The sequence below is a fragment of the Gavialis gangeticus genome, unplaced genomic scaffold, assembly GCF_001723915.1.
Source record: "Gavialis gangeticus isolate Ggan-Ray unplaced genomic scaffold, GavGan_comp1, whole genome shotgun sequence".
NCBI classification, from domain to species: domain Eukaryota; kingdom Metazoa; phylum Chordata; order Crocodylia; family Gavialidae; genus Gavialis; species Gavialis gangeticus.
In genome coordinates, this window is record NW_017729025.1 from 111,713,634 (window position 1) to 111,724,319 (window position 10,686).

The window sequence follows — 10,686 nt, forward strand, 5'->3', positions numbered from 1 at the left end:
ATCCTAATGGAAGTAATGAGAAATGAAAATGATTTCATGACGGTTGTCCTTGCACCTGTTTAGCATTTAGTTCATCAGTGTGGATAGGAAACATCTTATCTTAGTTCCACTATCCTAGCTGAATAAAAAGCCTGCATGATAATTGTTGAGCATCTATTCTTGGAAATGAGGCTATTTGAAACTGTGTGAGACCAGGCATCCAAAACCAGAGGAATCCAAAATCACTGTTTCATTTGGAAAATTTCGCTCTTGCAGTGATATTACTAACCAAGGAAAAGAAAAAAAATCTTTAATACAGAAATGTAAGTAATGTTGGCCCTTTAAATTGCAGTAGTAGCCAAGAGCGTATCCCTAGTAACACTGAAAAGAATATTAGGCGTCTTTATTTGCAGTCTTCTCAGGAAGTTTTGGATTTGTGATTGTGTTTTTATTAAGTTGTCTGAGTAGATAAATCATCGTGTAGGGATTTTATAGCTATAAATTAATAATTGTAGGAAGAAAAAGAAGCTTCTGAAGCAAAGCTTTCTAAAGAAAAGTTGCACAATAGAGCCAAGGTGACATCCCTGACCTCCCAACTAGAAGAACTTAAGAAGCAGTTATCAGGATCTGGGCAACAGGAGTTGAAAGCAGAGCAAAAAAAAGTGAGTTTACCCTTTACATTGTAGACTTTTGTGTTCTTATGCTGCAGTCAGCTTTGTGTAGTTGGACCCAGTTGTATTGATGTCCAAACTTGTCCTGCTGAGTCCAATTATGGTCAAATTAAGTATACAGTACTTTTTTGCATTCATCTAACTCAGGGGCATCAAATTCATCTGACCCCTGATTCATCTGATTCATCTGACCCCTGATCCCCATTACTGGGGGATGCCGGATAACAGAGCTTTTACTGTATTTGAATTTTGAAGCCTTAACATAGCCTTGACATATATGTCTTCACTTCTTTGTCTAATATTTTGTCAAGCTCTTCAAAACACTGAGGTCTTGAGACCACTTGGAAACATACAATATTGTTTTCTTGATTAGAGTGTCTGCCACCAGTAGTGCTTGAGCTAATGAAGTTGCAGAAGGCATTTATTATTTGCTTATAGGAGCCAAAACTTTCTGTTTACATTTAGGCATCTAAAGATAGTGACCATGAAAATGCTGCTGCAAATCGTGGGAAAATACTAGTACTTAAAAGGAGGATTGAAGACCTAGAAGCCCAAGTTGCACAAAAAAATGAAGAGCTACGAAATAAAGTAAGATTTTTGTTTTTAAACTGACCTTGGGTTTGTTCTATCCATTTCTTTAAAGACTAAACAGATGTGTTGTAAAACTCTGCTCAGATAAGTCAGACTGCATGTCAGGTCCTGCCCCAATAAAATAAATGGGTATTTTGCCATGTTTTTGTGGAGAATAAAGCTCTACATTTGAACTTGCTATGGTGTAGGAATATACGGGGTTGTAAACATTGTGCATTAGTCCACTCTCCCTATTTTGGTTCAAAATGCTGTTTCACTTCAGTCATTTCTATAGTTAAACTGCAGTCAAAATGTAACCTGCTTAGAAATCGGATTTTGACCGTCTCATTACCCTAGGAAGGGCAGTAGGGGAGTAGTGAAGCCATCCCTTTTCTCTGTAGCACACTAAAAGTTGGAAGTAAAAGCACCTTTTCTCTCTAGACTTCTGAATTGGAGGCGCAGTATCAGCGAGGGGCAGAAATGGATGCCATGCTTGTAGAAAAGGAAAAGAAACTACATGAAAAAGATGCCTACATTGTTGATTTGCATTTAGCATGTGGAGGAGGCGATGTTACAAGAGTAACACTTGCCTGTAATGAAGAATTGAAGGTATACCTCTAATATATGTGCACATTATTGGTGGCTTAAATACCATATTTACCTGCTTCCAAGACTATTTTGAATGTAAGACGACCTCCTAATAATTAGTTTCTGTACATGGAAAATTTATAAATTTGTATAATTTCCCACATGGTGTTTAATTACTGGAGGGTTGTTTCAAATATGTCGGTCCCTCCCCTGCTGCAGTGGTGAAAGTAGTGGCAGGGAGGCAAGGGAGGGGGGCATAGGCAGGCACTGGGGTGGGAAGGTCAAGGAACCTGACCATGTTGGTATGTATTTGTTTGTTATTTTCTCCAGGCTGTTTGAAAGAACATTTTGAAATAGGTATATTGGGAATAATTTCAGTTGTGCTAGCAGATCTCTTGGGCAGATTAAAATACCTGAAATGTAGATTTTGGTTTGTATTTGCTTTAATTGTAGAGAAGCTAGCAATATCATATTGTTCCCTTTGTTGTTTAGTCCTAGGTATATTTCTCTAACAGTTTTGGGTCTTTTATTCCAAAGAATCAGCTTTCTGCAAAAGAGTCTTCGCTGCAGAACATGCAGATTCTAGTTGAGAACCTTACAAAGAAGGTTGGAGACAGTGAAGAAAGATGTAGTTTACTCCAGGAACAGATTAAAAGTCTTCAAAATCTTCAGAGCAAAGAGAAGGGCCATTTCCAAGAACGAGAAGCTATGTATATAGAAAATGTAAGTAAACATTCAGTAAAAATTGCTGCTTTGGTGCCAAGAGTTGATGTAGTGGTTGTCAGATACCTCTGTCTCAAAAAAGAAGAGAGAGATGCAGTTCTTTGCTTTTGAATGGTAATTCTGAGAGTGTTGAAAAAGTTCTTCGTGCTTTTTGGATGATTAGTTCTTGAAATGGAGATAAAATAATTGCATAATTATTTTATCTCCATTTCTTCATAATTTATTTATCTCCATTTTTATCTCCATAATTATTTTATCCCGCCTCCCCCAGCAGTAACAGTTGTACCCAGTCCTGGATTATTCAGAGCACTGACTCTGACTTAGGTCAGCGCTCTGATTTTATGGAGATGAGTGTGTTGAACCTTTATAAAATACCCTCTGTCTTGATATTCCCCAAATATTTTGCGACTATATTTATGCCTTTATACACAACATAACAGTTCCTTTTTACTGTAGATTTAGCTGCAGCATGAAGCTCTATTAATAATTTTAGGATAATAAATAGAGCTAAAATAGAGAGATGTAGTTGGAATATGTGTGGTATTTTGAATAGGCTGGATGTAATTACTCAAATGGAATTCTGGCTGGATCTTTGACTAACATGACTTCTCTTATTAAAAAGCAGTACAGGCTTTTCAATCCTTAAGGTGGTCAGGCTCCCAAGGTTATATTTAAGCTTAATAACGCTTGTTGGGTGACCAACAAAAATAAGTTTGGAAATGGAAAACAAACAGTAAGGGGAATGTAGCTGGGATACAAGGCAGTAATTTGGAAAGAGGTAATGGAATCAGAAAAGAGGTATATAAGAGTCAGTAATGTGTACTGTAGGATGAAATGAAATTTAGGACATGGAACAGAATCAAACTAGGAAGGAGAACACAGGTGTATAATGTGAGACACTTTCCTTCTTACCATTAGGGATTCATACTATACTGTAACATTCCCTGTATTTAAGGCCTAGTTCTTCCCTCAGTTGATTTGGATTTATTCTGGTGAAACTCCACTTCTAGAGGAGCATCACTGGTACCACTGTACAAGTAAATTTATGTTATTGCATCCTTCAGTGAATCCTGCAAATAGAGTGGTTTGCTTCAAACTAATTTAAGACTTTGTTTTCAGATACGTATGTTTCAGAATATTATCCAAGAAAAGGAAAAGGAATTTGTTATAGAAGCACAGAAACATGAACAGGAGCTCTTTAAACTAGCTGCTAGATCTGATGCAAGCGCTGATCTAGAACAGGTACAGTACCATTGGGAACCCCTTCACTTGGTTTGATTTGCGTAGCTGTGACAGATTGAAATATCTTGCAGGTTACTGGTAATGCCATGCATTTGAGACAGAGGTGCCTAGCTCAGCTGCTTTTTATCTTTGTCATGTAAAATGAACTTCTCTATTTCCCTGATCAGTTATTAAAGGCCTTGAAGCAGAAGCTACATGAAAAAGAGGAAGTCATGCTGGGAAGGACACAGGTGATAGTTATGCTGCAGAAGGAACTGGATGACAAGGACCAGCAGCTGAAAGTAAGAAATAGTGTATGGGGCAGTTAAGACTTGTCTATTAGAGACTAAAAAGCCATTATTTTAAGGTCTTCTGTTTAAACAGGTGTATGCATACATAATGAGTGTTCTGGTTACGTTTAATATTAGTTAAAGATAGGTTCATAGTCATACAAGTCAGTATTAACCTAAAGCAGAAAATAAGCCAAAAGAAAATTAAATTAGTGCTTCCCAAATCTCTCAGAATGTCACCCCAGTCAGAATCATCAGCCTACATCATATCTCTCTGCTTCAGAGTCAGCTATATGAAGTAGACTTCCAGTTTGTACTGAAAGTGAACTATTTTGGGATATTTCAGATCAGAGGATGAAACGAATGCTAAAACCTGAGGGCTACTTGTTTACAGTGTCTCTGTAGCACAGTGATTCTCAACCTTTGCAGACTCAAGGCATCCCTTGGAAAACACCAGCCTTAGTTTTCACTCATTTTTTGAGAAAAACTAATAGAGCAGCTTTTCTGTTTCAGAAAAGTAACAGCAGGCCAGAATGTTTTTAGCACTGGATTTCTATTTTAAATCTCTGGGTTTATCTTGTGAATCATTATTGCATACCTAACAGTGCTAACTTTGTGTGGTACCCTGATCCACCCTTGAAAGGTACCTCGGAGTGCTACCACACCATGGTTGAGAATCATTGCTCTAACAGTCTCTTCAAGTGGAAGCGACTCCAGTTTGATTTTTTTTCTAATACTTGCTAGGGTAAGAGGTTCATTGTGTTTATTTAGCATATAGCACAGTGGAACCCAGATCCTCATTGTAGTCTCTGACTAATAAACAATAGCAGATGGGAACAGAGTGATCTGTCAGTTAGCATGGTCTCAGGTCATTTAGAACTCTCTTGGACAAAACCAACACTTTAAATCTGCCTAGGACCCATTATGAGGCAGTTAGTGCTGACAAAGCTCTAGACTAGTGATCTCCAAACTTTTTTGATCGCACACCCTTATCAGTAAAAAAAATTTTTGAGTACGCACCCCCAATATATGTATATTTATATTTGCGCACCCCATCAGTAAAAAATTTTTGAGCACCCCCCCAATATATGTATATTTATATAAATAGAAATAGAAGTTCTAATATTTTCTTCCTGCACCCCAATGGATCGTCTTGCACACCCCCTGGGGTGCATGCACCCCACTTTGGAGACCACTTCTCTAGACCACCATGTAACTTCATTTCTGTAAACTCCACTCACTTTTGAGGGCTGCACGCACAAAATGCTTTAGAAGATATTGTTTTAACAAATTATAGATTAAAAATAAATAATGTAAATGGTTTGTAATAGACTGTCTTGATTACTGTTGATGTCACTGTTTCACAAACTTTATTTTTCTCTTACTGATTGGGGGTTTACTAGAGTTTTTGCCCTCTATGTTGTTATGGGAACATCATCTTTCAAGGACTTTCTAGAGCAGTGGTTTTTAACCTTTTTTCATTTGCTGGACCTCTCTGGAAATTTTGAATGGACGTGTGGACCCTTTTGGATTCTAAAAAGCAAACATCTCTAAAACATTCATTAATTTGATTTCAAAAAATATTTTTGTTCTGGTTTACATGTGTTTGTCTAGTGTACATAGAGGTGATTGTATATAATAGCTTAAAATGAAGTCTTATTTGTGTATATTGTGGGGGGGTGGGTATAGGTTTATGGGGGGCTGTGGGTATGTGGGGTGTGGGTGCGCCTGTGGGGGGGCGGATAGGTGTGGGGGTGAGGGAACAAATGGGTGTGTGTGTGGATATGTGGGGTGTGGGTGGGTATGGGGTTTGTGGGAGGATGTGTGTGGGGGAGAGTGGCTGGGGTTTCTGAGGGAGTGTGGGTATGAGGGTCTGAGTGTATTTCGTAGATTTCATAGACATTAGGGTTGGAAGGGACCTCGAGAGATCATTGAGTTCAGCCTCCTGCACCAGGGGCAGGAAGTCAGCTAGGGTCAAAGGATCCCAGCAAGATGAGCATCGAGTCATTCCTTGAATGAGTCCAGAGTAGGTGCCTGTACCGCTTCTAGAGGGAGTCTATTCCAGGCCTTGGGGACTCGGACAGTAAAGAAGTTTTCCTTATGTCCAGCCTAAAGTGGTCATGCAGGAGTTTATGACTGTTGGTTCTTGTTATCCCTTGGGGTGCCCTGGTGAGCAGGTGTTCCCCCAGATCCTGATGCACACCCCTTACATACTTATAGGAAGCCATCAGGTCACCCCTGAGCCTGCGCTTTTCTAGGCTGAAGAGTTGTATGGCTCTCAGCCTCTCTTCATAAGGCCTATTTTCTTGTCCTCTGATTGTGCATGTTGCTCTCCTCTGGACTCTCTCAAGCTTCTCGACATCTTTCTTGAATTGTGGAACCCAGAATTGAATGCAGTGCGAGGGGGTGTTTGGGTGCGTGTGTATGGTGGAGTGTGCATGTGGCACGCTCACATGCACATGCACACACACTTACCTCCCAGGTTACCAGTGCAGTCCCATGGTCTGGCTGCCAGGAGCCACGTGGTGCTGGAGCAGTATGGGGGCAGGAAGGCAGGGAAATGAGTGGAGGTAGGCAGGGCTGGGCTGCAGGTCCTACTGCCGGCTCCCCCTGTGTCGTACTGCTCCTGTCATCTTTGACAGACGGCCAGGAGCAGATAAATATTTTCTAAATTTTTTAGGGGCTCTGTGGACCGGATAGAATGGCCTGGCAGGCTGGATTTTCTCCAGCCCTGCATTAGAGCATTGCAGGCTACCCAGTGGAGTTTCAGCTGTCACTTTAGACCCTTATGACACTAATTCACCAACCCTGACAGTGATTTATCATTAAATTATGCTAAACATGTAAGAATATCTAGGAAATTTTTGTAAGAAAACTAAGCAAGTTTCATATGCAGACATATATATACCCGTGTGTAAATTGAAATTTTGTTATTTTTATGCAGGAAATTAATGAAAACCTGAAACTCCTTCAGTCAGAGAAAAATAATCTCCAGTCTAAGCTAGATGCTGAGAAACATGTAATGAAAGCCCAGTTGAAAGACATGATGGAGAAACATGAACTTGAAATGAAGAAGAGCCTAGAGAAACATGAACTTGAATTGAGGGCGATGCAAGAGAAACATAATGCTGAAGCACGTGAAATCCAAGACAGGCTTGAAACTAAGCTGCAAGAGAAAGATCAATCACTGATGCAGCTTCAGAAACGAGTGACAGAATTAAGTAATAATGGACAGAGTAACTCAGAACAAGTTATAGATATAGATGCTGTAATCAAAGAAAGGATGGAGCAACTAGAAGGTATCCTATTAAAGCATAGCTCTTGTATTTGAAGAACTCTGTTGTCATTCTATTGCATATTGTGAGCTAAATGCATACCTGGTGCAATACAAGTATATGTCTTTTAGCTTCAGGGAAGGAGTCAAATTACTTTAAAGATGCTCAAATACTATGGTGTAGTGGGTCAAAGCAACAACTAGATCAGGGGTTTTTAACCTTTTTTAATAAGTGTACTCCTGGTGGCCCCTTTTTAGTAAGTGTACCCCGGGGGCAGGGTGGGGAGTGTCCAGGCACCGAGCCGGGGTGTGCGAAGCGGCGGCAGCACAGCATCTGTGCAGCCCTGCCTTCACCCCACCCTGGTCCTGCTCCTGTGAGGCAGTGGCATGGGGTGGCAGCGCTCCATCCCTGTCTGCCCCCACATACCGCATGGGACCTTTCAAAGTACCCTCAGGGGTATGCATACCCCTGGTTGACAATCCCTAAACTAGATGTATTTAAGTTTTGGATTTGGCCTAGCACTTTTAAAGCTGCTCCTTTTCCTTTTAGTTACAGATATACCGTAGAAATTTTAATAAGGGCTTCTGAATAAAGAGAAAAAGGCGGGTGCTGAAATACTTTGCATAGTTACATTGATCTTAGGATTCTAAATGATGATTTTGGTTTGTTTGCTAGGTCAGGTGAAGTTGAAAACAGAAGAGGCAAGCAAATCTGAAGCTAAATTCCTTAAAACGAAGGCTTGGTCCAAATCAAAAATCAAACAGCTGGAGGATGAACTGAAAAGTGTACATGTGACATTTTAAAATTTAATATTATTGTTTTATTTTTTTAAATTTAATATATCTAATTTTTAAAAGGGTAAAAGGTCCACTGAAAGTTACTTTAAAAATGTTTTTATATGTCATAAGGTGAAGGTGAATTTTGCCAAATTAAAATAATATATTTGAGTGTTTTTAATAAGTATTTAATGTTGTATCTTTTTATTTTAGAAACACTGTTACCCTAAATCTTATAAAATATCAAATTATAGTGTAGATTAGGATTTGGCATTTCAGTTCTGTTGAAGCATAGTAACAAAAATATTTCTTTTCATAGTTATCATCAAAGAATAATGACATATCTGCTTTAAACAACCATATCTCAGACTTAGAAATTGAAAAGGAAGAACTACAGTCAAAACTGCAAGCACTTTCTGAACTCAGAACTCAAAATGGTAAATAATTAATGGAACGATTTTGCTGTTTTTGAATGTATTTTATGCACTTAAATCAATTTGTTCAAAATCCAGCATGGTAAAAAATGAAAGAATTTTCTAGACTTCATTTTAATAGGGTATCACAAGATGATAACCTATTATGTTTGAAGTTGAAGGATACTATTTAGTAGCATTAAAGTGTATTTTATTCTGCAAAATGACATAACGGGGGACTGGACTTGATGATCCTATGGATCCCTTCCGGTTCTGTGATTCTATTATTATTCTATATAATAATTAAATTTTCTTTATACAATGGAACAGCAGCATGTGTTACGGCAAGACTTAGTTCAGACTGTTATTGTAGAAACTTCTCTCCCAATTTGCCCAAATTTTGCCTTTGTGTAATACCTGAGTCCTTGACGAACCTAAATTTTTACAGTTGGGTTTTCCAACAATGGAGCAAATTGTGCCGCTGTCTTCTGCAGTGGTGTAATTAGGGCAGGGCAAACCGGACATTAATCATAGGTACTGACTAGGCTGGGGGTCCCAGAATTGCTCCCATGGGAGGCTTTGCCACAGCAAAAGGAGTCCTGCACTGCCTTGTCTGGCTGTAGGACCTAAGCAGCGCGTTGCTGCACCAAGCAGTATATTGGGGATGGAGGGTGAGTGCAGCAAATGGAATGGTACTCTTCTATCCCTCCTTTCCTTCTGGGAGCCTTTGCCAGACCAGGCATAGTCCTGTGCCCTGTATATATCTGGGGTTGGGAAGGAGGGGGTGGAGGAGCAAATGGGCCACCAGAGGCAGCTGCCAGGGAGCCTGGCCATGGGCCTGCTGCTGCCTGAGTGGAGCTGATGCTGATACAGCATCAGCAGTAGCCTAGGAAGTTATGTCTTCCCTTTCATTCACCCACATATCCCTCCCCTCCCCACCTATAGTTGTTGGCATACCTCTGTGCTTGCTTTCCCTACCTGTCTCAGGTTCTCATCTTTCTGTGCCTCTGGTTTTTTGTGATATTGACAAGTCTCCTAGGAATAACTTTTAAGACCACTTATTTGTTTTTGATACTCAAATCAGATATATGCATAGACAGTATGTTTCTGACAGAACAGGGCTGAAAGTATTGACTGATACTTAATCCTAATCTAAGAAGAGTCAGGGCCTTGTTACTTACACATTTTAGGTGGCTACTGGGGAGTGCTTAACCCTGCATTGTCTACACATTGGGTGCTTTTACATGTGCTCTGGGGGGTGGTGGCGGCGCTTTAATTGGAGCAGCTCCGAGAGTCGTTCTAATTAAAGCGACACCGAATTTTCTGTATCAGTGTCCCCAGGCTTAAAAATGACGTTGGGGAAGCTTGAACTAAAGCTCGTTTGACAAGCTTTAGTTCAAGTGCCCCTGCTGCCGTTTTTAAGCATGGAGATGCAGGAGACTGCTGAAGTGTGGCAATTGTCATGCCCCAGCAGACTCAGTTTAACAGAGTCTGCTCCAATGCACTGGAATTCCAGCACATTGGAACAACTTCTGCGCTCGTGTATAGGTGCCCGTTAGTACCGGAAACCAGTTTTAAGAACACTTTAGGTGACTTAGTTATGCCAGGGCAGGTTTATCTTTGATCTCTGTTACCCAGCTCATGTTCCATGAATGTATGGCCACCCCCAACAGATGAGCTGCTGAAGTTGCAATCCTCCTGTATCCCAGGATGCAGTGTCCCTACCCCCACTCCCCTGTTCTGTGTGGACAAACGTCTAACCCTGAATTCTGCTGTGCAGGACATGGTTCAGACACCAAGCCAACTTACCCTTCCACCTGTGGGGGTGTGACCTTCCCAGCCCCATGAGTACAACTCTGTGCAAACAGCTGCAGAGCACATTCCAGTTAGCCAGGTCTCAGGGTATGGACAGGTCTGGGAGTGGAGTCCAGGGGAAGTGGGAGGTGGCTGATACAAGGTAGGGGTCCAGATTGAGTCCCTATGAGCTGGGGCTTCCTTCCCTGACCACTCCTACCACCCAGCCATCCCAGCTCGCCACTCTGAGTGCATTGCTGCTTCCCTCTTTGAATCCTGCCACAGACCCACTGACTATTTTTTAACTTGTTTCCTTACCTGATCCTCATATCTTGTTTCTCATTTTGTGATGTCAACACCCACCATTTTGCCATGTCTTTCTCCCA

The 10,686-nt window shown here is 40.7% G+C and overlaps 1 protein-coding gene across 1 annotated transcript in view; it reads left to right on the plus strand.

The window, feature by feature from the left end:
- Positions 1-10,686, plus strand: part of LOC109298980 (golgin subfamily B member 1-like) — a 75,037-nt gene that overhangs the window by 13,153 nt on the left and 51,198 nt on the right. The window contains exons 4-12 of the mRNA XM_019519416.1: positions 495-641; positions 1,116-1,238; positions 1,662-1,829; positions 2,346-2,531; positions 3,651-3,773; positions 3,941-4,054; positions 6,987-7,341; positions 7,993-8,102; positions 8,413-8,530. Of these exons, the coding sequence (XP_019374961.1) occupies positions 495-641; positions 1,116-1,238; positions 1,662-1,829; positions 2,346-2,531; positions 3,651-3,773; positions 3,941-4,054; positions 6,987-7,341; positions 7,993-8,102; positions 8,413-8,530 (1,444 nt within the window). The remainder of the gene's footprint in view (positions 1-494; positions 642-1,115; positions 1,239-1,661; positions 1,830-2,345; positions 2,532-3,650; positions 3,774-3,940; positions 4,055-6,986; positions 7,342-7,992; positions 8,103-8,412; positions 8,531-10,686) is intronic.